The sequence below is a fragment of the Falco cherrug genome, chromosome 4, assembly GCF_023634085.1.
Source record: "Falco cherrug isolate bFalChe1 chromosome 4, bFalChe1.pri, whole genome shotgun sequence".
NCBI lineage: Eukaryota > Metazoa > Chordata > Aves > Falconiformes > Falconidae > Falco > Falco cherrug.
Window position 1 is genome coordinate 51,931,393 of NC_073700.1, and position 27,952 is coordinate 51,959,344.

The 27,952-nt window shown below is 61.4% G+C and overlaps 1 protein-coding gene across 1 annotated transcript; it reads right to left on the bottom strand.

Annotated features, from left to right (window-relative positions):
- Positions 1–288: 288 nt before the first annotated feature.
- On the bottom strand, positions 289–27,711 carry NBEAL2 (neurobeachin like 2). The gene is given in 55 exon segments (XM_055708052.1): positions 289–790; positions 1,401–1,536; positions 1,632–1,780; positions 1,859–2,020; positions 2,099–2,215; positions 2,310–2,404; positions 2,660–2,832; positions 2,925–3,034; positions 3,145–3,234; positions 3,329–3,445; positions 3,521–3,618; positions 3,688–3,805; positions 3,912–4,021; positions 4,115–4,245; positions 4,327–4,467; positions 4,552–4,676; positions 4,755–4,850; positions 5,290–5,482; positions 5,484–5,625; positions 5,849–6,006; positions 6,093–6,213; positions 6,419–6,543; positions 6,625–6,782; positions 7,694–7,843; positions 8,060–8,365; positions 8,453–8,590; positions 10,140–10,299; positions 10,374–10,552; positions 10,631–11,299; positions 11,595–11,680; positions 11,859–12,018; positions 12,108–12,266; positions 12,397–12,550; positions 13,091–13,193; positions 13,269–13,428; positions 13,525–13,658; positions 14,205–14,376; positions 14,860–14,952; positions 15,057–15,139; positions 15,238–15,571; positions 15,654–15,773; positions 15,852–15,984; positions 16,073–16,644; positions 17,054–17,152; positions 17,290–17,373; positions 17,494–17,577; positions 17,798–17,904; positions 17,977–18,262; positions 18,777–18,862; positions 19,894–19,976; positions 20,053–20,174; positions 20,291–20,372; positions 21,199–21,369; positions 21,557–21,645; positions 27,590–27,711. Coding segments are annotated over 55 exon segments (8,379 nt in total). The 5' UTR covers positions 27,641–27,711; the 3' UTR covers positions 289–685.
- Between the last annotated feature and the right edge of the window lie 241 nt (positions 27,712–27,952).

A 27,952-nucleotide genomic window follows, 5' to 3' on the forward strand; every position in this document is an offset into this window, starting at 1 on the left:
TAGGGTCGCTGAGACCCCCCATGCTCATGACACATGTGTGCAGCTACTGAGACACCCCCTCTCCCATGTCACATGGCTGCATGGCTGCTGAGACCCCCCCCCCGCTCATGACACATGGGTACACGGCTGCTGAGACCCCCCACGCTCGTGACACGTGTGTCCTCATGTCTCAGGCTGGCCAGGTCCTGCTATGTCGGGCAGGCAGGGACACCCCCACCGGGGGGGACACACTGGAGAGGGCCCCCCCCAGCTGGCAGGGGACAGAGAGGTGCCTTGCACACGTTTACGTCCCATAGATATATTATTATTAATATTCTTTTTTTCTGTAAAAGATCTAAAAATGGATAGAAAAAAAACAACCAACAAACGGGAGGGTGACACACTGGCCAGCTCCTGGCCAGTGGGCACAGCGGGGGGACATGGCACCCCCCTTCCCAGCGAGGGGTCCCCACCTCCTCCCCCCCCCCCTCCCCGTCCCTCTGCGGGCAGGGGGGACGCGTCCCCCTAAAACTGGTGGGGGCAGCAGTTCTGTGCCCCCCACCCCACCGGGGGCTGGATAAGGCCACGGGCAATGGGCTGAGCAGGCAGCACGGGGCTCTCTGACCCCCCCGGCTCTGCAGGGCGCAGGGGTGTCCCCCCCTCTCTGTGACGGGGGGGGCACCCCGGGTGGGTGGTGGGCGCCAGCCTAGGACTTGCCCTCGGCGGGGTTGTACTCTGTCTCGCCGGCAGAGACCTGGGAGATGCGCCGCGTGGAGCGCCACAGCCGCCGATGGAACTGGCCCGGCCGCACCTGGGTGAAGGGGGGTGAGCACCCACCCGCTGCCCCTGTCCACCTCCTCATCCTCATTCTCATGCCCATCTCCATCCTCATCCCCTTCTCCATCCCCATCCTCTCCACCTTCATCCTCTTCTCCATCCCCCTCCTCATCACCTTCTCCATCCCCGTCCCCTTCTCCACCCCCCTTCTCATTCCCCTCTCCATCCCCTTTCTCCTCCCATTCTCCATCCCCATCTTCGTCTTCATCACCTCCCAAATGTCCATCCCCATCCTCTCCCAAACATCCATCACCCCAGCCCCTTCCCCATGACACATCCCCCTCCAAACCCCACCCTTTGCTCCACCCACACTCATGCCCTTCCAAATCCCTATCCCTCCTCCCCTCCCATCATCATCCCCTTCCCCATCCTCCCCCCCATCCCTTTCCCAACCCCTTCCTCACTGCCATCCACCCACCATCCCCTTCTTCACGTCCACCCCATCCCACCCCACTTCTGTCCCCCCCCTGCTCTGAAGAGTGAGGAGGACAAGCAGAGGTCCCCAGCCCAGCAGCACCCAGTGAACACTGAGCCCTGCCCCCCTCCCAGCCCTGCCCCCACCTGGGGTGGGGGTCCATGCTCACCTCAGCAGGCTGCCCAGCCCCCACCACGATGAGCTTGCCATCCTCCAAGCCCACCAAGATGTGACTCTTCTCCTTGGTGACGGACACACTGTGGACGGGCACCCTCATGGGCATGGGGGGCATGGCCGCCCTGAGGCTGGGACAAGACGAGTGGTGGGATGGGACCCCTCGAGACACCTGGGCACCCCGAGGGTGTGGCTGGGGTGGGACAAGGTGGGTGGTAGCCCTCACCTCTGGAGGTCACGGATCTCCAGCCCGCACTGCATGGTCCCCAGCACCACAAACTCTTCTGTCAAGCACATGGCTGTCACCTCCTCCTCCAGCGGGACGGAGGAGAGGTGCTTCCCGTTCACCGAGTAGAGGTGCAGCGCAAACCTGTCCTGCAAGACAGAGCAAAGAGGGGGGAACACACACGCTGACAGTGACGAGGGGGAGGACACCGGGACACCTGGCCATACCTTCAAAGAGGCTCGTTGACCCACGGTGGTCTGGGCAACCACCTGCCCCTCCGGCCCCACAGCCAGGTGGGAGAGGACAGCGGGCGGTGAGCTCTCGCCGGGTGGCTGCAGCGACCGGATGAAGAGACCCCGGCGGATGGTGTGGATGATGATGGTGCCATCCTATGGGAGGACGGGGACACAGGGTGATGACAGTGGCATTACCCACCCACCACCCCCACCCCCACTACCCCAGCTCACCTTGGAGCCCGACACTGCCATGTCCAGCTCAGTGCTGATGGCCACGCATGTCACCTCGGCATCGTGGCCGTACAGGACCTGGACAGGTTTGGGAGCCAAGCTGCTGGAAAACCCACCCTGCTGTTGGGGACACAGGGACCTCAGTGACCTGGTGGCAGTGCCCACCACGAGCACCTCCTGGCTGGAGCATGGGGTAAGAGTGAAACCCTACCTGCTGTAGGACCTGCCACACCATGCAGGTGGTGTCCCGGGACCCAGAAATGAGGTAGATGCCGCAGAGGTCAAGTGCCAGGCAGGTGACAACATCTATGACACCCAGAGGGACACCATGAGGCGCTGGTCCTGTACGACCGTGCTTGGAATCCTGACCCCACACGATGGCAGTAAGATGTGTTCTGGGGTGTCGAGATGCTGCTAATCCTAACCCCACCCCAGCTCTGAGATGGAGCCTGGACTGTCCCCAGAGGATGGGAGACACTGGGAAATGTCCCCTGCCTTCCTCCATGGCCCTACAAACCCATCGGGGCATCATCAGACCTTCATCATTGGAGGAGGATGTACCTATGTGCCGGGTGATATGCCCAATGACCTTCCCTTTGGCCAGCGAGGTGACGCGGAGGCTGTTGTCCCAGTGTCCCCCGCTGAAGAGCAACTTTCCATCGGGGGACACGGCCAGTGTGCGGGAGCAGAGATCCGCGCCGGGGGCAAAAGGGCCCTGCAGGAAGCGCTGCGTCCTGGTGGGGAGGGACATGGGATGGTGACAGAACTATGGGTGGGCTGCTGGCACCTCCAGGGACTGGCCCTGGGAACTATGTGCCCAACTCACTTTGCGTTGGAGACAGTAGGGTCTTTGGTGAAGCTGAAGTAGTTGGAGATGTTCTTGTCGTAGGGTAACCAGTTATGGGTCCCCAACAAGCCGTTGGCACTCACGGTGACCTAGGCGGAGATGGAGGTGACAGGTCCCGCCACTGGAGCCCTCCTGGGCTTTGGTCCCGGTCCCCCCGCGCTAGCAACCTGCACCCATGCCTCAGTTTCCCTACACTCACCAGGACGTCGGGTGATCCCTGAGTGATGAAGGAGTGCGCCTGGTTCTTGGGGACCACGGCTTGCACCAGGGCCACCCCATCGCTGATGCCCTGCAGGGAGACAGCAACTGGTGGGCACCCTCCTGGCCACCAGCACCCTCCTGATCATGGCCAGGGACTCCGCCCCCCCCGGGGCTGTCCACACCTCCACAAAGAAGGACTTGAGTTGGTCCAGGTTCTCAAAGATGTTGGGTGAGCGGGTGTCGAGGCGGGCCAGCCTCCGGGCAGCGCTCTCTGCTGACAGCCGGGCGGGATGGGGTTCCTGGGGAGAGAACCCATGAGAAGGGGGGTGGTCCCCTGAAAGGGGCTATTTTTTTGGGGTGGGGGTATGAGCTACCTTGAGCAGTTGGCAGGGCGTCTGTCCGAAGTTGCTGATGATGCCCTCCAGAGCTTTCCTCTGTGTCTCGTCAGCAATGGCATCCAGGTCCACAGCCCCTGGGGATAGGGATGGTCATGGGGGGCCACCTGGCAGATGCCCCCCCACCTCTTTGCCCCACGGCTCACCCTCATAGGTGCAGTAGTAGAAGACATTGAGGGCCTCCACGGCAGCTGGGCCTCGTTGCTTGTACCCAAAAATGAGGTCGATCCACTCATGGAGGTGGGCTGAGACATACTCAGATTCCTGTCCAAGGATGGGGCGTCAGGGTGGGATGGAAATGCCCACACCCCCCCCATAATGCCCCCCCCAGGGATGGGAGAGAAGGAGGTGTTGGGGTGAGCCATCTCACCAGGGCTTTGCGGTGCTGGTAGATGAAGTCCTCGTGGGAGCGTGCCCACCGGGGCAGCACCACGTCGTCCACCTTCTCGTTGGAGAGCTGTAGGCAGCCCAGGTCAAAGCCTGCAGGCAGAGCAGGCAGGGGGTGAGGGACATGGACCCCACTGTGCTCCCATGGGTGCTGTCCCCATGGTGGGGATGATGGGTGCCCCTTACCATTCTGGTTCTCTAGGAACTCAGGAAAGTAGAAGAACTCGGGGATGAGCTCCTTGACGTCCACGGGGTTCTCCATGCGGGCTTGCCATGCCGCTGGCACCGAGTGGAACTGCCGGTCTGAACAGTCAAACCTGGTGGCACAGGACACCTGGTTGGAACCTGCTTGTCCCCCTTGATGTCCCCTCCCCGGGGTCCATGTGCTAGGTGCCCACCTGCCGCTCTGCAGCTGGATGTGGAGGGTGGTGAAGGGCTCGGTGCGGATCAGGTAGTGCATGACGCCTGCCGCGTTGGAGTAGTGTGTGCCATAGTGGAACTTGTCCACAGTGCCCGTGGGGTCCTCAAAGCTCTCGTACCTGGGGATGAGGTGGGCAGGGGGTCCACCAGGGGCCAGCCAGGTGCTCTCCGCATCCCCCATCCCTCGTTTTTGGGGTACTCACTTCTCCTTCACATCCCGGGCGTGTCGCTCGTTGGCAACCCCGATGGGCTTGGACAGGTCTCGAAACACGGCTGGGTCGGTGAGGTCGAGGGTCTCTGAGACGTAATCCCGCAGGATCCAGGGGAACTGGGTGGGGGCAGGAGATGGGTGAGGCTGGGGGGGCATGGGCTTACTTGGGGGATGTTGGGGGGACATGGAGCTCACCACGGGGTACTGGGAGAGGTCGTTGTAGGTGCGCCCCGCGATCGTGTTCAGCTGCATGAGGTACTCGAAGTTGGAGATCTCCCGCAGGACCCATTTCTGGAGCAAAAGGAGGGTGGCCGAGATGGGCAGTGGGGGAAGCAGGACATGGGGTAGACACCCACACCCCATGGCTGTGCCCATCCCATGGCCATCCCTGGTCCCATACTGTCCTTGGTCCCATGGCCATCCCCACCCCATGGCCATCCGTGGTCTCGGAGTCATTTCCAGCCCATGGCCATCTTGGGTCCTACAGCCATTCTCATCCTATGCCCACCCCTGGTCCCATGGCTATCCCTGGTGCCATGGTAATCTCCAACCCATGGCCATCCCTGGTCCCATGGCCATCCCCATCCCATGGCCACCTCCAACCCATGGCCATCTCCAACCCATGGCCATCCCTGGTCCCATGGACATCTCCATCCCATGCTGTCACCCTCCCCTTTGTCAACCAGGAAGGGAAAATATGGGGTGGGGATGGGCAAGGGTGGGCTGGTACCTGGGTGAGCCCCGAGGCTTTCAGCAGCTCCTGGGGTGACCGGCTGCCGAAGTAGATCTGGTTGGGGGGACGCAGGCCAAGGATGGAGGAGTAGACCTTGTTCCTCACCTGGGGGGATGGGTGGGGAGGGCATGGAGTGGCCGGAGCCTGGGCAGTGCATTGTCCCAGGAGGGGTTTGGGGCTGGGGGAAGGGTGCCACCACCTTTTTTTTGAAGTTGAGGAAATAGTTGGCCTGGTCGATGAAGAAGAGCTCAAGTGCGGAGCGGCGCAGGTTGTAGCGGCGCAGGTGGACCTCACGCAGGTGGGACAAGGGGCGTTTGAAGTCGTAGCCGATCCCTGCAGAGATGGGGGGGGGCACAGAGCCCCATGGGTGTCACCATCCACCTGGACCCCCACTCCCCTGGCAGGGTTGGGGGCCAGCATTGCCCTGGGGCTGGGAGGAGCCCACCCTCGAAACAACCAGCACCTGGCATGATGGGATTCTGGGGGAGATGGGATGGGTGGGGGGCTCCTCACCTCCCTTGGCTTCAGCAACCCCCTGAGCAGTGCTTGCCATTACCTCCCTCTGTCTCCTCTTTCTCGCTGCTGCCGTCGTAGAAGTAGACGTGCTGGGTTGTCACCTCCAGGCGGCCAGGGATGACAGCCACTGTCGTGATGAGCTCGCAGTCCTCTGAGACCACCAGCTTCTCCCGCTGGTTCTGCTCCTTAGGCTCAGCCCTGGGTGACACAGAGGGGTGAGGAGACCCTGGTGACACTGCCAGCCTGGGTGAGCCAGTGCCATGGCAGGGGATGGGGACGCTCACTGGTTGTCCAGGACAGGGAGGTCCTCCTCGGCCAATTGGTCATCCTCCAGCTCGCTTACTTTGGCCTCCTTGGCCATGGCGAGCGGGAGGGATTCAGCAGGGTTGTGGAGGTGGTCGGCTCCTGAAATGAGGAGGTGGTCAGCAGGCCCCCCCCAGCCACCCTCAGTTGGAGGACAAGTCCTGCAGAGGGCCCCCATCCCACCCCTCAACCCCAGCAGGCTCCACAACAGCTCCCAGCTCAACACCACCACATGCATCCAACTGGTGGCACCTCCTTGCCCATGGCACGGAGGGACCCCTGGGTGCCCCACTCCCAACAGCCTCACCCAAGTTGTCCCGTAGGGCACTGGCTTCCAAGTGTTGGTCAAAATTCAGGTTGGGCACCAGCTTCAGCCTCATCCGGGAGTAGGTCTCAGCACTCGACAGCTTCCAGCGAACCTCCGGTGGGTTCCTGGGGGGCAGGCGGGGGTGAGGCACCCTGGGGACCCCCAGCCATGCTACCTCTTCCCTGGGGACCAAGGCGAGAGCTCACCGGTCAGCCCAAGCAGAGCGGGGTGAGGTGAGGAGGTGGCACAGGGACCGCCACTGCTTCAGCACGGTGCTGTGGTGGTTGTTGGCCTGCTTGAGCACATTGGCATGCCGGGTGTTTTCCGCCTTGGAGCGCTTCGCCACTGGCTCCAGCACCAGCTCCTGCAGAGGGTCGAGGGAGAGTGAAGTGACAGCAGGGCTGGGGCCTGGGGACATCCCTGAGGTGAGGAGCATGTCCATGAAGTGACATCCCCAGGACAAGAAGAACATCCCCAGGATGTACTTGGGGTGAGAAGCACATCCCCGGGTGAGGAGCACATCCCCTGGATGATGTTCCTGGGATGAGGAGCACATCCCCAGAATAAGGAGCACTTATTATTGAGGGCAATGTCCCCGAGCATGTTCCCAGGGGAACAACCCCAGACCAAGGAGCACATTCCTTCTGTGACATCCTTGGGGCAAGGAGCACATCCCCAGGATTATGTCCCTGCGGTGTGAGGAGCATGTACTCAGGGTGAGGAGCACATCCCCTGGAATGATGTTCCTGGGATGATAACATTCCTGGAATGACATCCCCAGGATGATGAGTGCATCCTGAGGACAATGTCCCCAGAGTGAGGAGGATCTCCCCAGGATAAAGAGCACACCCTCAGGACTGATGTCCCCAGGGAGAGGAGCATGTCCCTGGGGTGACATCCCCAGAGTGAGGAGCACGTCTCCAGGATGATATCCTTGGTGTGAGGAGCATATCCCCATGATCTCTGGATGATGTCCCTGGGGTGAGGAGCATGTACCCAGGGTGAAGAGCACATCCCTGAAACAATGTCCCTGGGTTGATGTTCCCAGGATAAGCAGCACATCCCGATGACCGTCTCCCCAGGGTGAGGAGGCTGTCCCCAGGATGAGGAGCACATACCCATGATTATCCCCAGGGAGAGGAGCATGTCCCTAGGATGAGATCCCCAGAACAAGGAGCACATCCCCTGGGAGACATCCTTGGGATGAGGCGCATATGCCCAGGATGAGGAGCACATCCCCAGGGTGATGTCCCAGGGTTGAGGAGCAGGCAGTACCTGGAACATCTTGCGGCTGGCTGCCTTCTCCTGCTCCCGCCGCTGGGAGCTGCTCATCATGGCATCATAGCAGGCATTCCAGAAATTGGACATGTGGTCGTGGCTCTTGGCGAAGGTGTCCATCTCAAACTGGGCCATGGTGGGCTGCACCTAAGCAGAGAGCCAGGACGGGAGACCAGGTGTTTGCAGGGCTTGGCACCCACTAAGCATCATCCAGATTATGAACATCCCTTCCCTGGAGGTCACCCCTGCAGGCTGTCCCAACCTAGGGGTGACATGGGGACCCCACCGCAGCACAGACCCATCTCGAAGCCTGGGAAGATGTTCCCCCCAAAGTAATGCCACCCCCTGCCTCAGGGCACCCACGTGCTTCTCGATGAAGCCCCTCCACTCCGGGGTGGAGCAGAAGAGCTGGAAGTCCTCGTAGAAAGTAGGGCTGCCGTTGGTGGGGGGCAGCGAGGGCAGGAAGAGCTGCAGCTGCAGGGTCTCATAGCACTGGTCCATGAGCGTACGGACGATGGGCACCAACCAGGAGAAGGTCTCCGACTTGGCGTCCAGCGAGCGTCGCAGTGGGGTCTCCAGCTTGCCCAGCAAGTAGCAAGCCTCGTCCTTTCTGGGGGCCGAGGCAGTCTGCAGCAGGCTGTGCAGCTTCACATACGCCAGCGAGTGCAGCTGGGGGACAGGGGACATCAGATGGGGTCACCTGCCCTGCCCCAAAGGCTGGGGTCTCACCCCGAGCCCCAGGAAAGGGTAACCCACCTGGGGGTCCTGCAGCATGATGTAGCCCACGAGAACGCGCAGACCCGTCTGGGCCATCTCCTTGAGGTCGGAGGTGCCATTGGACAGGTGGTACCAGACGCCCAGCTTGTCCAGCAGACTGCTCACCCCCTCATAGATCTGGGGTGGGGGCACAGTGAGACCCTGCCTGGCCACCCCACCCCCCAGCCCTCCAGCTGGGCAGACACAAAGCCACCAGGTCTGTCCCCATCACCCAGCCACCCCCGGTGCTGCGCAGCGTGGGTCTGGGTTAGGGGCAGGGGTAGGGTTCGGGTTTGGGGGTGGTAGAGCCCCCACTCATGGCCCTGGTGGCAAACCAGTTGGGTATGGGGGGGGTTGGGCTTATGGTAAGGGGCAGGGGTTGGGGCTGGGGGTCAGGGCGGAGGTTTACGGGAAGGCTGTAGGGTTAAGGTTTAGGATTTGGGAGGTGCAGTTAAATGTATAAATTGCGAGTTCAGGTTAGGGCTCGGGGTACGGGGCGGGGGTGCCCGTTCGCAGCCAGGCCACAGGGGCAGGGGTCAGGACCGGGCTGAGGCCAGAGCGAAGGTACAGAACCGGGGTAGGGCTGAGGCTTACGGCAAGGGTACAGGGTTAAGGTTTAGGATCTGGATTTAGGCGGTGGGGTAGGAGTCAGGGTTAGAGCCCAGAGCACAGCGCCACGGTCGGGTTTATGGGAAGGGCGCAGGCTAAGGCTGCGCTTGGGGGTCAGGGTTTAGGATCAGGGCTGGGGTTTACAGCGAGGGTGAGGGTTAACTCCCGGCTATGAGTCAGGGATAGGCTCGGGGTTAGATCTTTGCTATATGCAAAGGTTAGAGTACAGGGTTAGGTTTAGAGTGAGGTTGTAGGGTTAGGGGTTGGGACTGGGGTCTAGGATCGGGGTCTAGGATCAGGGGTCAGGGCTGGGGTCTAGGCTCGGGGTCTAGGGCAGGGGTCAGGGCTGGGGTCTAGGCTCGGGGTCTAGGCTTGGGGTCAGGGCGAGGTTTGCAGCACAGCTGTAGGGTTGGGGGCACGGTTAGGTGACAGGTTACGAGTTAAGGTCAGGGCTTGGGGTTCTGCTTTACAGTAAGGGCGTAGGGTTAGCGCTGCTAGTAGGGTTAAGGGCCTGGGTTTACAGCAAGGCTTTAGGGTTAAGGTTTAAGATCAGGATTTAGGAGGCACGGTTAGATTTCCAGGTGGTGAGTTAGGGTTATGGTTTAGGGTTAGGGCTTAGGGGACAGGGCTAGGGGGTTGGAGTTACGGTAAGGATGTAGCGTTAAGGTTAAAGTTTAGGATTAGGGATTAGGGTTTAGGGTCAGGGTTAGGGTTAGATCTTAGTGTACAGGGTTGCGGTATCGGATTTGGGTTTATGGTAGGGTTGTAGGATTGGGGTTAAGGGCTAGAATTAGGGGTTAGGGCTGGGGTATAAGATTGGGCTTCACAGCAGGGGTGCAGGGTGAGGGTCAGGGTTGGGGTTTGTGTCATGGGGCTAGGGCGAAGGTTTAGGGTTAGGGCTGTACCGGTTACGGGTTAGGGTTATAGTTTGGGGCTAAGGCACAGGTTATTTTTCAAGGTCAAGTTCCAGGGCTGCAGGTAAGGGCAGGGTTTAGGGTTTGGGCTGGCACCAGGGGTTAGCATCAGGGTTCAGAGCTCAGCTTTGGGATCAGGAACCCCTGCTCGTGCCCATCCACACCTTCTCACTCCACAGGGCCTGGTTGCTGTGTCCCTCGGAGAACAAGAAGTCCTGAAGCAGTCGCAGCAGCTTGAGGGCATTGTGGGTGAGACCGGGCAGGGCGGCCGGCCCTGACTCCTTCAGGTCCGTCAGTGCCGACTCCAGCATCATCTCCAGCAGGCTGCAGGAAAGCAGGCAGCTCCGTGGGGTGGTCCTCCCTTGGGATGCACCCACCCGGACCTGGGCAAGACTCACCTGCGCTTGATCTCATCGGGGGGCCGCACCAGCTCGCATGCCGTCCCCAGCTTGGTGAGGACGGAGAAGACCTGCCCGCGCTCCCTCCATGCTGTGTCGTCCCAGCCCTCCACCCCACGCCAGGTCACCGAGAAGACGATGTTGGTCAAGAGGTTGCACAGCTCCTCCTCAGGAGTTTGCTGCCAATGGAGAGGAAGGGTGAGAGGTCCAACGTCCAGGGTAGCCCAAGGTGGTGGGCACAATGCTTTGGGGCTCACCTGGGGGTTGCTGGTGTTGGAAACGTTGTCACTGGGCAGCGTGTCCTGGTAGCTGCTCTCATCCAGGACGTTTGAGAGGCTGGAGCTCTTGCGCGCTCGAATCCCTGGGAAGGGCTTGAAGCTCTCCAGGGGTGACGGGGTGCCAGGGCCGCTGGCAGGGGTCTGCGTGCCGCTCTCTGCTGTGGCGATGGAGCTGGTGCTCGCCAGGTCAAGCCCCAGATCGAAGGGTGAGGTGGAGAAGGGCGAGAGCGGGTGGTAGACACCGTCAAAGGGAGGACCATCACCAGGATTGGAGGATGAGCGGCTGGCCTGGTCAGAGGAGTCAAAAGACTTGAAGTTGTAGGAGTGGAAGGACTTGGTGCGGCCACTCGGGGAGATGGAGTGGTCGGAGAAGCCCTCGGAGAGCTCCTGGTCTGAGGCCTCGTAGCCCAGTGGCAGGAAGACGTCCAGCTCCTGCAGCTCAGCTGGCGGTGGGCTCGGCCCCTCCTTGCCGGAGGAGTCCGAGAGGCGGAGGAGCTCCAGGCAGCCCCCGCTGCCCACGTTGCTCAGGCTGTGCTGGCGGGACTCATAGGACTCCTTGACGTAGAGCTTGGTGAGCGTGTCCTGCCAGCCAGCCAACCTCGCCAGCTGCTTCACCATGTCCTGCTGTGCATAGATCAAGTGGAAGAGCTGCAAGAGAAGGCGAGGGAGGAGATCGAATTATGTTGCCTCAGCTTCTGGTAGCCTCCTGGGGGGTTGGCCCCTCCAAGGGGTAGGATGCTTGGTCCTGAGGACCCCAGATCCTCCAAAACCATCATGGGATGCTGGGGCTGCACCACCTCCATGCTGGCACATCCACATGCTGACAGCCCCATGCATAGGGTGTTACCACCATCCCCATGGGCCCCATGTTCAGGCATGGCTGGGAGCTCAGCCCCAGGGGGGAAACTTGGTCACAGTCCCTTGTGCCCACGGCCCTGCTCACCTTGCGGCAGATATCAAGCCGGACGGTCAGCTCAGCCCGGTGGGACAGGTAAACCACAGCCACCAGGTCCTTGTAGTTGGGAGGGTCTATGGACAAGGAGAGACAGCACACTGATGGGACACCTCCTTCTGTTCCCAAAAGCAATCAAAGATCCCCAGCCCCAAGACCAGCTGAGCCTTGTAGGAAGCCACCAGTGATGACCTCATGGCAAGTGTTTGGGATGGGTGGCCAGGGCCAGCCTGATATTGGGAGGGCACATGGTACCTGCCCCGAGGACCTGCTCCGAGAGGCAGCGGAAGAGCAACATGGAGCTGGGGATGTCACTGAGGCAGGCAATGAACCCCTGGTACCCGATGTCCTTCAGCTTCAAGCGGTTCTTGCTGCGCTCAGGAACCTTCTCATACTTCAGCATCTTGTAGAGGACCTGGTGAGACAGAGAGATGGCCATCTTGCTGAGGCAAAGCCTCTGGCTGCTGGGGATGGCAAGAGGTTGGTGCTGGGGATCTGCCTTACCTTGAAGACCCTCTCCCGCACTTCATCTGAGAACTTTTTCTGCACCAGCAGCGAGAAGAGGACCTCCACATGGCCGGGCTCAAAGAGGAAGGCAAAGAGCTGCTCCTGGGCAGGTGATCCCTTCAGCAGGCTGTGGATCACCTCCAGTGCTCCGCAGACCTGCAGAACATGGGGCTGATTGTCCACTGCCCTCCACGTGCCCCACCAGGACCTCAGCGGCTTCTCCCCACCTACTGCCAAGTTCCAGGCCAGCCCATGGCACACTGAGGTGTTTGGCTTGGTGCTGTACCTGCTGCTCATCCTGAGCCCCGGCCACATAGCTCAGCAAGCTCTGCATCTCCTCCCCGGAGAAGCTCCTGCAGAAGAAATCCTTCACCAAGCTGAAGAGGGATGTCTGCACGGTCTTGATATCATCGGTGGCTGTGGTCTTCTCCCTGGAGGTGCTGATGGACAGACGCACATGGGCATTCCCTCTGGGGATGGGCACAGCCACCCTCCTGCCCCTTGTCACCCATTGCCAGCATGATCCCAAATCCCACCATGAAGCCTGAGGAGCTCCAGGACAGGCAGGTGTGGACATCCCCTCTGGCCAACCCTGTCCACCAGGAAATGTCCACCCCATGCATTTGGGTCTCTGCAGGGTGCAAGCGCCCCAGTGCCACGGGTGTGCAGAAACACATGGGGTTAGACAAGCAAAGGGCATCAGCTTGTTGTAGAAACCACCGTGCTCTTGGTTGCTGCTGGAGAGATGCCAGGGGTGGATTTTGGGGCCGACCAGGCACCACTCTGGGTGGAGGCTTGCGGAAGAGGCATGGCCACCGGGGGTGGAAGGTCCTGCACCCACCACCATATGCTCACACCAGATTACCCCCTGAGGTGCTTGCAAGGGTGATATTACCCCAAGCAAATGGTGTCTACCACAGAGGGGAGAAGCCCACCACCATGCCAGTGTTTGGGGGTCCCACCTACACATGGCAGCTCACCTGTAGTACGTCCGGATGGAGTCGAGGATGTACTGCACCCCGTACTTCTTACGGATGCGCTGCTTGTGGTCCTTGACAACGTTGGCCAGATACTGGATATGACCTGCAGGGAGAAGGTGTGAGTAGCCACGGAGGCCAGCTGGGATGGAGAATGCCCCCAAGCCCCCCCAGTTCCCACCTAAGCGGACGGCGAAGTCGCTGTTGCTCCAGATGCGGAAGTCGAAGAGGAGATGCTGGTAGAGGAGGTGCAGCAGGAGCCCGCTGCCTTCAGAGGCCACCTGCTCCATGAGGATCTGCGAGGCCATCAACGTACTCATGTCCAGCAGCGGGCTGGAGACCTGCCATGGGTGAGAGGGGAGGTTTGCAGCCCCGGCATCCCCCTTGGGGAACGGCCCCAGGGGCTGCGGGATGAAACCTTTGGTAGCCCCCCACACCTTCTGCAGCAGCGCCCCGATGATGGCCGGCCCATGGCACTGCACCAGGCTCTCCTGGTTCACCGGGTGGTTCTGGATGAAGTTCTTCACTAGCAGCAGGAAGGCGGCCACGCTGTTCCTCTCCAGCCTGCTCTCTGCAAGGCACAGGGCAGAGGCCCACCGGTAGCTGTGAGCCCTGTGCCCACCCAAACACCTTCCTACGCTGCCTGCACCTGCCTGTGAAGGGCATCCTGGAGACGCCACTGTCAACTTTTCTCTGCAGACTTCGGAGCCTGTTCTCCTATTTCGCCCAGATTTGCATGAGTGGAAACTGTTGCTCTGAACTTGGAAACAAGCAGCTGGGTATCGGGAGAAAGCCCATTTCACCTAGGCAGGAGAAGACTCCTGCGTGAACCTACTATAAGACATCAGAGACTCCACGCAAAGGCAAACTGGAGGTAAGCAGGCTGAAGCCACCCTCATCTTCCCATAGCTGCTTGCTTATGACTAACTGGGTCATAACAACATCAAAAGATGTCAACAGTTTCTCCATTACCCTGTAACTCCTGGTGCCTCAGGCAAGACCCTCTCCTGCCTGTGGCAGACACCAGCCTGGTCCAGGTAGCACCTCCATGGCAGCGGGGCTGCCTCCAGCCACCTGAGCAGGATGGCTCCTGCTCCATGTCCCCTGAGGTTCTCACCTGAGGACCTGCCCAGAGGGATGAGCATGCCCTGGGCATTCCTGGAGGAAGTCAGCTCCGGCCCCACCAAGTCATTGGTCTCCTGCTCATCCTCAGGCTCCTCCTTCTTGGACACCACTTGCTCCAGCAGAGGCAGCAGCACACCCATCCCACCCACGCAGTTGACCACGTCCTGCCGAAGGGAGGCGAGAGGCTTTGCTGGGTGCTGCATGGTGATGGCAGCGGAGAGGAGGAGGTCACCATGCACCTAAGGTCCATCCTGCCTGCTCAAGGACTCAGCTCAAGCCAGGGAGAGCCAGGCCCTGTGGCTACCAAAGATTGGGGTGTGGCTACCAAAGACTGGGGTGTGCCCTGACCCATCCTACAGCACAAACCTAAAACAGCTCCCCCAAAAGCACCTGTTGCCCTGTGCCACCCACGATGCCCACCCTGGACGCTGAGGACCTATGGGGCAGATGAGTCCTTAGGGGACCCATGGGTTATGCAGGTGGACCCAATACCATGCGGCAGAATCCCAGTATGGCCCAGAGGAACCACCATAACCATCCACCATCTTGTGGGGGTCCTGCCCTGGTCTTGTGTCCAAGGAGGCATGCAACTGCCTCCTCACCATGCAGTGGGTGGGCCAGGACAGGCCACCCTGCGCCCAGAGTACCTTGATGTCCCAGTTGACCACCTTGTGCCCCGTCAGCCTCCCGTCCAAGCCGTGGCTGGGGGAGAGGTCCAGGCAGATGTTGTTCCTGCAGGCCTAGAAGAGAGCACCATGGGAGCATCCTCATGCTCCTGGAGATATCACTTACGTCAGAGGGTCTACCAGTGCTGTCCCCATCCCTGGGGGGTGGCTCTCCTCACCTGTGGGGTGTAGTACAGTAAGAGCTTGCTGCTGAGCTCCACCAAGTCACCTTCCAGTGTAAATGGTGATGTGACATTTGGTCCTAGGGAAGAGGACTGGGGTGAGATGGGGCATGATGGAGGAGACCACAGTTGCCACCAGCACCCCTGTGGATGTCCCCCATGTCCCACCCTGATGTACCTGTGCAGAAGAGTGCCTTGACCTGGGCTTGCTGCAGAGCCTCACAGAAGATGGCCACAGAGCCGAGGTGACCCTCCAGGGAGGTGGGGCTGCCCCACTCGGTGTCCTGGCTGCCGGCCGCTGTGGTGGCCACCACCCCCTCCGTTGGGGGCTGAGTGGGGGTCCAAGCGTGGGGGCCCAGGGCGGCGGGGACGGACTGGGAGCGGCCGAGCACAGGGTGTGTGGGGAAGACCAGCTCTGGCCCGTGGGATGCTGGTTGGTGGCTGGTGGTGGCAGTGGTGGTGGTAGTGGTGGTCCGGTGACCCGCGGAGCCGATGCAGCAGGAGGTGAAGGACTGGAAGGGAGAAGGAGTCATGCTCAGTCCCTAGCCCATATCATGGGGAGGTGTCCAGCTGGGCACCATGGCGGTCCCCCACCTCATGGAGCGATGGGAAGCGGAGTTGCGCTGTCTTTCGCAGGTGCCCATCAGTGTAGATGCTGACGATGTTCTGGCCGAAGGGCCGGCGGCCGGCAACATGGACAATGTCAACGCAGTGCTGGGGGGACAGGGAGGAGGTGTCAGGCACCCTGGCGTCTTTGTTGCCCCCACTGATGGGGACAGTGATGATGCTCACCCAAGCCGAGTCATTGAAGGCAAACTCCGGCAACGCCACGGTCATGTAATCCTTCTTGGTGCAGACAGCCACCACCAACACGCCGCCGGCGGTGAAGAACGCCTCAAAGCCCGTCCCACTGGCCGTGAAGAAGCTGGCGGAGGAGAAGCAGAGTGGGATGGTGGTGCTGCCCCTCCCCCTCCTCACCTCAGCCCCGCACTGGTCCCTCCATTGAGCATCACCTGTAGAGCTGCCTCCTCTTTGGCCTCACCGGTGGCTCGGGCTCCTCCTCACTCAGGCACAACCAGGCGTGGAAAGCGAAGGCGCTGCCAGGCCACTTCTGGACGGTGGGTACCATGATCCCCGCCATCCCCGGTGTCAGGTCAAAGCACTGCAGCGCGCGGGGGGGTCCCTCAACCCGTGCCATCCCCGAGAGCGCCCGGATGACAGGCGCTGCGTAGGGATGCGGTCCCCGACCTCGCTCATGCCGCAGCAGCCGCAGCAGCTGCCGCAGCTCCCCGGGGCAGATGGAGAGGCTGCCCAGTGCCTGCAGCAGCTCCAGTAAATTTTCGAAGCAGGCAGCAGGCAGTGCCGGCTCGGTGGCCAGGGCACCCAGCAGGCAGCCCACCATGCCTGCCTTGACGCAGGTGAGACGACTGGGCAGGGAGGCTTCGCAGAGCCGCCGCAGCCAGCCCGAGAGGAAGACCTGCAGCTCTTGGCACGCCAGTGCCGGCAGCCAGGCCAGCAGGATGAGCAGGGGTTGCTCGTTGCGGATGGGGCGCACTGGGAAGGAGCTGTGGTCACCCTCCACTGCCTGCCGAAACACAAGAGGTGGTTGGTGCAGCCCTGACCCCGTGGAGAGGAACAGATCCTCCCCCTGGCCACCCTGGGCTGGCAGCAGAGACCTCGTCAAGACCCTTGGAGGCCCCCGTGCATCAGGTGCCTTGGAGACCCTCATGCATTAAGTGCCTTGGAGACCCCCTGCTGCATCCAGCTGTATCAGAGCAAGTCATACCACATCAGAAAGGGCTCAAAACTCCCCAAACTTGAGCATGACTCCAAACTAAAGATAGCCCTAGGACCCCTCAGGAGGAAGCTGATGGGAAACTAGCAGGGTGGAGAGGGCTGGGGGTTAAAGAATGGGGCTAACAGGGGCCAAGATCTACCGCAAACCACCGGTGCTGAGGGCTTTGCTTGGCATGGAGGAGAGTGGGCACACTCACCATGCTGAGGAGCTCCTGGAGCAGGCGCTGGGTGGGCTGGCCTTGGCTCCTCAACACCTCGTAGAGGTGAGCATAGCCGATGCGCTCCTTGAACACCTCCTGCAAGCACCCAGGCACGTGGGACCCTGTGCCGAGCCCCACCATGTGCTGCTTTCACCCCAGCCCACCTTGCAAGGTGAAAATGCCAAACTCATCTGCTTTTGGGGTGTCCTCCCCACCTCTGGTCCTCTGCTCACCTTGGCTGAGGGTGAGTTGCTCATGATGGCGGTAAGCACCCTGATGGCGTGGACCGCGATGGCATCAGAGCTGCCGTTGAAGACCTGCAAGGACACAGGGGTGGTGCGTCTGCTGAGCCATGGGGTTGAGGGGACAGCCCACCATGTCTGGTGGTTTGGTCATGAGGTGGCCCCACTTGGTTATGGGGGGGCCCCACACGATACCTGCTGGAGCCCATCCCTGCCCGTATGCCGTGTGGGGACCTCATCCCGGGCTTCACCTGCCTCCCGTGAGCTGCCGAGGTAGAGCTGTGGGACACAGGGTGGGTGTCAGCTCTGGGGAGTGGCAGCCGGTATGGGGTGGGGGGAAAAGGGAAGGGGGTTATGGAGGGTCCCCACCCCATGGATGCTGCTGGAGCACAGCCACCCTCTCCCAGCATTGATTAGAGCCAGGAAGGATGAAGATGGAGATGAGGGTGCCCAACCCCAGTGTCACCAAGGGGACACACCAATGTGGCCACCCCAGTACCTTGCTGTTTTGGAGGAGCCGGATGATGTGCTCAAAGCAGTTGTTGCTGAGAAAGATGGCTTGGAGGACCGGCCGGTCCTCACAGCTCAGCATGGCCGGGATGGCATCTACAGCAAGGTGGCGATAGCTCAGCATCCACCCCACGTTCCTGTTCCCAGCCCTGTCCCCAGCCCACCTACCCAGCATGAGCACGCGGAGAGCGATGAGGCCACCGGCCGCCTCTGGTGCCAAGGAAGCGACGGGCAGGTCCGAATTGAGCACCCTGAAGTAACCATCAAGGAGGACACGCAAGGGCATGGGGCCGGCGCTGGGACTGCTGCTGTGCAGCACGTGGACCACGGCCACCACGTCGTGTAGCACCAGCTCCAGCAACCTGGGTACTGGGGGGGTCTCCCCGCCTCCCCGCTGCAGGAGCCCCAGCAGCACCTCCACCGCCGCCGGTGTGATGGCCCGCAGCGCGTTGGGCTGTCAGGATGATGGGGGGAGACAGGCTTTTATGTCACCTATTGCGCTATAAAATCCTTTATTTAAGCTATTAATGCTGAGCCTGATGTCTGATATGCTGCAGGTTTGACCCCTCTCACTGCACCCCGCTCCTGGGGGCGTGCAAATTAATTTAAAGCAAATTTCGGGGCTGTTGATTAAATCCTGATTTTTAACCACTGGGTTAACTAAAACCTACTTCTGCTCAAATCTACTCAGTCAAGAAGTTCTCATCTGCCACCCACCAGTGGTGAACCAGCACCTTCAACTCAAATCCCTCTTTAATTTAATTTTTTTTATTATTTTTTTTTTTTTGAAGGTAAACCCACTGAATTTAGGGCTGGAATTTTAAATACCGTTTTTAAAGGCTTTTGAAAATTAAGCGGTTTAATTCCAGCATTTATCTTGCTTGGAATGAATGAATGAATGAATAAATACATGGGTTTATTACTTAGGTGATGATCCCAAGTCCTCCCCATCCACTTCCCAACACTACCTTGGACCCAGAGAGGATGGCTCCGAAGAGATGGATAAGGCGGAGCTGGAGTGTTTCGGGGAGCTGCACTCCGGCTTGGAAACTCTCTGTGAGGATGAGGAGAGGATTTACTTTGGGGGATAAGCAGTAGGAAAAAAAATAGGAGGAAAAAAAATAATAATCCCTTTTCTCCCAAAACCCATCCCAAAAGCTAGTCCACGTGGGTGCTGGACCCTGTTGGTGATGGAGAGGATGAGAATGCTCAATTTTTTTGCAGCTCTGGTTGCACCGTTGTTTTGGGGTTTTTATCCTAAAAAAAAAATGGGGTTTTGTTCAAAAAATAGGGTTCAGTTCGGGGATTTACGGGCAGTTGGCTGTGTTGGGAGTTTTAGGTGATTTTTTTGCAACGCCTTTGCCTCCGAATAGGGTTTTTGGGGGCTTCCCCGGAAAAAAAAAAATCCCCTTCATGTTGATTTTTGCGGACTCCCCAGGTCGTGCAGGACTTCATCCCTCCATCAGGATCCTATACCTGGCCTTGAATCATATAGTGATCCTGGAGCAGGTATAGGATAACCAGAAGCAGGTATAGGCTCCTATATTTGCCCTTGAATCATACAGCAATCCTGGGGCAGGTACAGGCTCTTATATTTTGCTCCTGAATCATATACTGATCCTGGGGCAAGTACAGGATCCTATATTTGCCATTGAATCATATACTGATACAGGCAACTACAGGCTCCTATATTTGCAGGGGCAGGTACAGAGGATGTCTTGGGGCAGGTATAGTCTCCTATATTTGCCTTTGAATCATACAGTGATCCTGGGCAGGTATAGGCTCCTGCATTTGCAGGGAAAGGTATAGGATAACTAGGGGCAGCTATAGGTACCTATGTTTTCAGCAACAGGTATAGGACACCCAGGGGCAGGTATAGAAACCTATATTTGCCCTCAAATCACACACCTGCCCCTGAACAATACGTGCCCCCATGGATCCTATAACTCCTGGATCCCATTCCCCACCTCAGCATCCTCCACCTGTGTCCCTGGATGCTCTAGGCACCCATGGATCCCATACGGACCCCCCATGTGCCCCCGGATCCCGCTGCCGGAGCCCAAGCCGGGCTGCAGCCGGCTTTACCTTGGAAGAGGGCGCCAAACTCAGGGGGCAAAGGGGCAGGGGTGAACTTGTATTTACTCTTCTCCTTCGCACTGATGACTTCCCTGGAAAGAGAGGGGTGAAGCAGGGGGGACACGAGGTTGGGGGGGGATTTTGGGGCGCGGGGGGGTCCCCGCTCACCCGCTCAGCTGCCGCCGCCAGGTCTGGTAGGGGTCGAAGAAGCACTCGCAGAGATGCAGGGCGTAAAGCATCCCACCCTCCAGCTGCATCCTGCTCTGCTCACCCTCCTGGATACTCTTCAGCTGCCAGAAAAACAGAGCAGGATTAACAGCCCCCCTGCCCCGTAAATAAATACAAAATAATCCTGCTCTGGCTGAGCACCCCCAGGTCGGGGCCAGGGTTCCCGCCGTGCACTCACCTTGCTCCCGCAGACCCGCAGCAGCTTCAGCACCTCTGGGATGAAGCCGGGAGTTTTGTCTGCTTGGATGTTTTCCAGGTTCCTGCGAGGTGGGGGTAACGCAGCGGTGGGGTAATGCATCGGGGGTGGGGGGGGGGTGATGCTTCACGGGGAGGGGCAATAACACGGCAGCCGGCACAAGCCAGGGAGCACAGGGGGATGCTGTGCTTTGGCAGGGGGTAAATACTGTGTTTTGGGGTGATGTGATGCACTTTGGGGGTGATGATGTGCTTTTTTGGGGGGATGCTACACTTTGGGGGGGGTGCACTTTGGAGGGGGATGCTGCTCTTCAAGGGGGGTGATGCATTTCAGGGGGATGCTGCACTTCAGGGGGGTAAATACTGTGTTTTGGGGTGATGTGATGCACTTCTGGGGGTAATGATGCAATTTTTTTGGGGGGGTTGCTATACTTCGCGGGAGGGGAACATACTTTGCAGGAGGGATGCTGCGTTTTGGCATGGTGATGCACTTCATGGGGGAGTGCTGCAGTTGGGGGGGGGATGCTGCACTTTGGGGGGGTGCTGTGCTTTGTGTGTGTGTGTGCTTTGGTGGCTGATGCACTTCATAGAGGGGTGATGTGCTTTGAGGGGGGGAACGGATAAGGATGCACATCCAGGAAGGCACCACGGTGGTTGGGGACTGTGGCGATACCAGATACACAGACTTGGGGTGGGGAGGGCACAGGACCCAGAGGTGTGTGAGGGTCCCCGCCGTTGTCCCCCAGCACCTGGAGGCAAAGCTGGGCTGCACCTGGGGCTGATCCTGCAGCGCTGGGAGGACGGGAACCAGCAGCACCCATGGGTGTGTGTGGGGGGCAGAGGGAAGCTGGGCCCCCCACCCTGGGGGTGTCAGCAGGGGGTACCACCCACCTGCAGATGATGATGAAGAACTTGAGGAGGAGGAGGGCCTGCCCCAGGCTGGCCCCGCTGCCCTCCTCCCGCGGGACCTGGGCCACACACTGACCCAGCCGCTGGCTCAGCACCTGCAGCACCTCCCGCGGCAGCACCGGGATCTCCGACACCGACTCCTCCGGCCTGCCACTGGCAAAACAAGGCTGGCAGGATGTGACCCCCCAACCCCCGTCCCCCCCAACCCCCCCCAGTCAACTTTCAGACCGGATGGCTTAAAACCACCGAGCTGCCGTCACGGCAAACCCGTGGGTGTCACCCCCTCCCCCCCCGCAGGGTGTCAGCCATGCAGCACCCAAGGGTGCTGGGTGCCCCTCACCTCCTGGGCTCCAGCGAGGGCAGCGTAATGATCTTCTCAAAGTTCATGACGAAGGCTTCCAGCCACTGCTGCAGGTAGGAGAGGTCCTTCTGCAAGGGTGAGGAGGGGGCTGGAGCCACTGGCCAATCAGATCCCCCAGTGACCACTGCCTTGGAGGTATCAGCCAATCAGCAGCCAGAGTGGACAAGCCCCCGCCTCCCCGGACCCACTGGTCAATTGGCACTGGGGGTGCGAGCTCACCCCTGGGAGCCAATGGGCAGCACAGCCTGCGGAACTGATGACCTATCAGCACTTAGAGAAACACAACCTGTGGAACTGCTGACCAATCAACACCCAGAGCGATGCAACCTGTGGACACACTGACCAATCAGCACCCAGAGCAGCACAACCTGTGGACACGCTGACCAACCAGCATGCACAGCAGCACAACCTGTAGAGCTGCTGACCAATCAGCACGCAGAGCACCTGCCCCTACAGGCAGCAGGCAGCCAATCAGGGCCGAGCTGGGCACGGGCAGCCGGCACCACCTGACACAACCCCCAGCCCCGGGGTTGTGCAATGGGGTGATTCACCCGTGTGCCACCGCGCCCAGCTAGCACCCCACCGTGCCTGAGGGGCACCCACGGCCCCCAGCACCCAGTGCGGCACCTCGGGGTCACCCATAGCCCCAAGCACCCCAATGCAGCACCTTGGGGTCACCCACGTCCCCGAGCACCCAGTGCGGTACCTTGGGGTCACCCGTGGCCCCAGGTACCCCAATGCAGCACCTTTGGGTCACCCACAGCCCCGAGCACCCCCCACCGCGCCTCGGGGGCACCCACAGCCCCCAGCACCCCAGTGTGGTACCCTGGGGTCACTCATAGCCCCATGTACCCCAATGCAGCACCTTGGGGTGACCCACATCCCCATGCACCCTATACGGCACCTTGGGGTCATCCACAGCCCCAAGCACCCCAATGCAGCACTTTGGGGTGTCCCATGGCGCTGAGCACCCCAATGCAGCACCTTGGGGTTTCCCACATCCTTGAGCACCCCAGTGTAGCACCTTGGGGTGACCCATGTCCCCATGCACCCCAGTACAGCACCTTGAGGGCACCCACATCCCTGAGGACCCCACTGTAGCACCTTGGGGTGCCCCATGTCCCCATGCACCCCAGCTCAGCACCTTGGGGTGCCCCACATACCCAAGCGCCCCAGTACAGTGCTTTGGGGTGAACCACAGCCCCGTGTACCCCAGTGCAGCACCCCGGGGTGCCCCAGGCAGGGACCATCCCGCTCCCCACAGGGCCGCTCCCAACCCCCCCCCGACACACGGGGGCCCTGATCGCTCCCCCAGGCACCCATGGCACTGCCGCAATGGAGGGCACCCCGAGGGGACTTTGCACCCCTCCCAGCATCATCCCCCTCCCAAAACCCACCTCCCCAGGACACCCCACCCCCGGCCAAGCCACTGGCCCCCACATCACCCATTTCCCTCCCAAACCTGCCCCCCCCCCCCCCCCCCCCCCCCCGGGGTACTGCCCAAGCACAAGCACCAGCATCCGGCAGGGCAAGCTGGGTGGTGGTGGTGTAGCCCCTCCATGCCCCCCCCCCCCCCCCCCCCGAACCCCCCGTTACCTGGCTGGCGGGGTGACCACGGCCATCCATGACCCTAGTGCACGGCGAGCTGCGCCAGCGCAGCCGGGACAGCCTGGGAGGGTTATTGTGATAGGTGCCCCCCTCTTTTCTCGCCACCGCCGCTGCACTTTGCTCTTGTGCAAAGCAACCAAAAAAACCCAACAACAACAAAAAACCCCAACAAAATCAACCAAGCATCAGGAAATGCCAAGTCACCCGCCGCCCCAACGGTGCTTCCTCCCACCGCGCCCGGCTGCCACGCACCGTTTTGGGGTGCTGGGGTGCTACCGGTTACTCCAGCCCCCTGCACCCACCCAGCAGCTCTGGGATGCAGCAGGGGGGCAGCCAAGGTGACGGCTGCGACGATGGGGCACGTGGGGTGACGGGCATCGCCGTCGGAGCTGGCACACGGCACGGTGTGAAGCCCCGGCCCGCCTGGTTTCACCACCACCGCAGATAACCAGATCGTGCCGAAAACACGAGCCAAATCCTGCTGTCACCCCCTGCACTGGTGTAACTAGAGCCGGGGCGTGCTGAGCCTGCCAGGTCTCAGCCAGCGCCCCCCCTGCACCCACCCGGTGCCGGTGTCCCATCCTGCTGTGCCGCTCACCGTGCCGGTGCCAGCGGCCGCCCCCGCCGGTGCCTGTCCCAGCCGGTTGCCGGCTGGCAGAGCCTGTTGGGTGGCTTCTGGGCTTGGCTGGCGCAGTGCCGCCTGGGAATGATGTGCCGGCACCTGCATCCCCCCCTGGTGCTGCCGAGAGCTTCGGAACCCACCGAAGCCACCAGGTTGTCACCTCCCTGCCACAGAATCCCATAGGTTGACAGCGGGGGTCCTGGTGGCGGGACCGCACTGTGGTGCCTGCCAGCCCCCCTGGATGGCGTGGGATGGCACAGCCGGCACCACCCCCGCCACGGCACGGCCAGGCCACCTCGTGGGATGCCCTTGGGGACATCCCCATCCCCTGCCAGCACTGGTGGCGCGGTGACGTGAGCTCTGCACTATTTTAAAGGCACGAGAGATAACGCATCCATTCCTGGCGCACAGCCCTCGTCCGACCTCACCAGCAGCCTTGTCCTCACTGGCTGCTTGGGGACATCACTGTGGTGGTTTTGCAGCACAGCCCAGCTGGGGAGGTGACACCCAGTCAAGACCTTGCCCCCCGTGCCTGCCAGGGGTGGCAGGGCCACAGACCCCGACAGCACTGCACGCTCGCCACACAGGGGATGCGCTCCCCGACAGCGTGGCATATGTCCCCAAGCAGGAGCACATGGCCTGGTGGTGTGGCGCATGTCCCCAAGGCAGCACGCATGCATTGATGGCATGGGACATGTCCCCGCATGAGTGTGCGCACCTCTATGGCAATGCATACACCCCCATGGCGGTGTGCACCCCTGCCAGCATGGTGTGTCCGCATGGGACCACACACACGGTGTGGCACATCCCCTGGATGAGCTCCTACACCCCGACAGTGTGGCACATGTCCCCATATGACCACACCCCCCCCCAATGGTGTGGCACGTGTCCCTGTATGACCACGCACCTCCGATGGTGTGGTCCCTGTCCCCGTCCAAGTGTGAACACCCCAGCGGTGTGGCATGTGTCCCCGTGTGAGCACGCACACCCGACGGCATAGCACTTGTCCCTTGTGTGGGCTTGCGCACTCCAACGGTGCGGCATGTGTCCCCAAGCAAGTGTGGACACCACAAAGGTGTGGCACTTGTTCCCATATGACCATGCACACCTGATGGCATGACGCGCATCCCCTGCACAACCTCGCACACCTGACAGCATGGCATGCATCCCCTGTACAACCCCAACGGTGCAGCGCCCTGTGTGAGCGTGAACACCCCAACAGTGTGGCACGTGACCCTGTACCACCATGGGCACGCAACGATCTGTCACCTGTCCCGCTACCAGCACGCACACCTGATGCATGGCACACGTCCCTGTACGGCCACGCACACCGCAGTGGTGTGGCATCTGTCCACGTATGACCACGCACACCCTGATGGCGTGGCACATGTCCCTGGTCCCTGTACCACCACGGCACCTGATGGCACAGCACGTGTCCCTGTGCCACCATGCACACCTGACAGCGTGGCATGTGTCCCCCTATTGCCATGTACCCGCTGAGGGTGCAGCGCCTGTTGTGTGCAGGTGTGAACACGCCAGTGGTGTGGCATGTGTCCTTCACATGAGCTCGGACACCCTGGTGACATGGCACGCATCCCTGCACGACCACGTGCACCCCATGCATGGCACATGTCCCCTGTATGAGCCCATATATGCAACGGCGTGGCACTTGTCCCTGTACAACTGTGCACAACCCAACAGCGTGGCACATGTCCCCACGCCACCACGGACACCTTGACAGCATGGCACATGTCCCCATACAACTATGGATACCTTGATGGCGTGGCACATGTCCCCATACAGCCACAGCCACCTCCACAGCATGACATGTCCCCGTACAGCCACAGACACCCCCACCACGCGGCACATGTCCCTGTACAACCACGGACACCCCAATGGCATGGCACATGTCCCCACACAACCAGACCCCTGATGGTGCAGCACCTGTCCCCCTGGCGTGCCACACGTCCCCGTGCCACCACATGCCCCCAATGCCCTGCCACGCATCCCCATGCCACCACATGTCCCCATGCCACCACATGTCCCCATGCCACCATGTGCTTCCAGTGCCCTGCCATGTGTCCCTGTGCCACTGTGTGCCCCTGCCGCACTGCCACACATCCCCATACCACCACATCTCCTGGTGCCACCACGCGCCTCTGATGCCCTGCTATATGTCACCGTGCCACCACAAGTCCCCATGCCACCACGTGCTCCCAACGCCCTGCCACATCCCCATGCCACCACACATCCCCATGCCCTGCCATGCACCCCTGTGCCATCACATGTCCCCGATGGCCTGCCACATGTCCCCACACCACCGCATGTCCCCATGCCACCACACACCCCTGATGCCCTGCCACACATCCCTATGCCACCACACACCCCCATGCCCTGCCATGCACCCCTGTGCCACCACACCCCCCGATGCCCTGCCACATGTCCCCTTACCACCATGTTCCCGATGCCCTGCCACATGTCCCCGTGTCACCGCACCCCTCCAACACCCTGCCACATGTCCCTCAGCGAAGCCCCCCAGGACCTGTCTCACCAGGACCACTCCTTCCCAGCACCCTCCGGCAAGGATTCAGGGTGTCACCCCGCTGTCCCCAACCCCGGTGGCCAGTCACCCCCAGCCCCAGCGCACTGCCCCTGCCAGCTCCCAGCACCTGCTGCCACCATTTAATGGGTTTGGGTTTATCTCACGGGGGGTGGTGGTGGTGGTGGTGGGGGAGGGAGGGGGCACGGCAAGCCCGGCGTCATTCGGGGGTGGCAGCATCTGTCACCGAGGGGACCCCCAGTATGCTTTGACCCCTTTTCCCAGCGCTGGGCAAAAGCAGGGTGTGGGGTGGGTTTGTTTTGGGGCGGTGGAAGAGCTGGGGGGGGGGGCGGGGGAATCGTGTCGTGGAGGGGATGCCAGACACAACGGTGTCCCTGTCCCTGCTGGTGTCCCTGGCCACGTGGGGGGGGTCACCTGTCACCCCAACCCGCGGGCACAGGAGCAGGGGGGTGACATGGGGGGTGTCTCCTTTCCTCCAGGATCAGCCCCCCCCCCCAACCTGGGAGCGGGGATAATTAAGGAGAAAACGAAGCGTGAGGGACTCTCGGGGGTGGGACAGGGGGGTCTCCGCGCTGCCGGCGAGGGACACCCCCTCCCCAAGGACCCCCAGCATAGGAGATACGGGGGGGGGAGGGGGCGGGCAGCTGTGCCAAGGGGGGGGCTGGCTGTTCAGCTGCAGCACGGGGACCCCCCTTGTCTCCTCTCCTCAATGCTGCTCCAATGTCACCGCGGCCACACCTGCACAGGGACCCGGGGGTGGGGGGGACACGGACCCAGCTGGGTGTCAGGGGGGTGCGGACCCCCCCGTCCTCCGGGAAAAGGGGGTGTGGGATGCGGCGGGGGGGCCAGAAGGATACGCTACCCGCGGGGGGGGTCACGGAGCTTGGGGTGCGGTGCCCCCCCAAGGGAGGGGTGTCGTGGACCGCGGGATATAGAGGGGGGGCGCGTGGGGGGGGGGGGCGCGGACCCCAGGGTTCCGCAGTGGGGTGCGGGAGGGATGCGGTGACCCCAAGTGGGGAGCACGGGGGGGGGGGAGCGCGGTGCCCCCCAGTTAAGCAGCCCCCTCTCCCCAGGCAGGGGGGGGTCGGGCAGGGCTCAGAGCTCCCCCCAAGGAGGGGGGATGTAGGCAGCGGGGTGATGGGGGTAAAGGGATGCTGCCCCCCGCCCCTCTCCGGGGGGGGTCTTCCTGGGGAGGGGAGGGGTGTCTCCGTGCCCACCTCACCTTGGCGAAGTAGAGCATCCACAGCTCGTAGAGCCGCTCCCGGGAAGCCATGCCGGGCCGGCACGGCTCGGTACGGCACGGCACGGCGGGCAGCTCCGCCCCCCCCACCGCCGGGCCCTCCCCCAGGTACGGGGGGGCGGCGACAGGGTCCCCCCCGTACCGGGTACCTGCTGCTGGGGACACACACATCCCTTCCCCACCCCCGCTTTCACCTTCCGCCCCGGCAGCCCTTTGAGGGGAAGGTATAAGTGGGGGTGGGGGTGGTAAAATGCCCCCCACCCCATGATTACCCCCCCAATTAAACCAGCTGAGCTTTGCGCACCTTAGGAGGGCTGGGAATAAGCCTAGCCTGGCAAAGAAGTA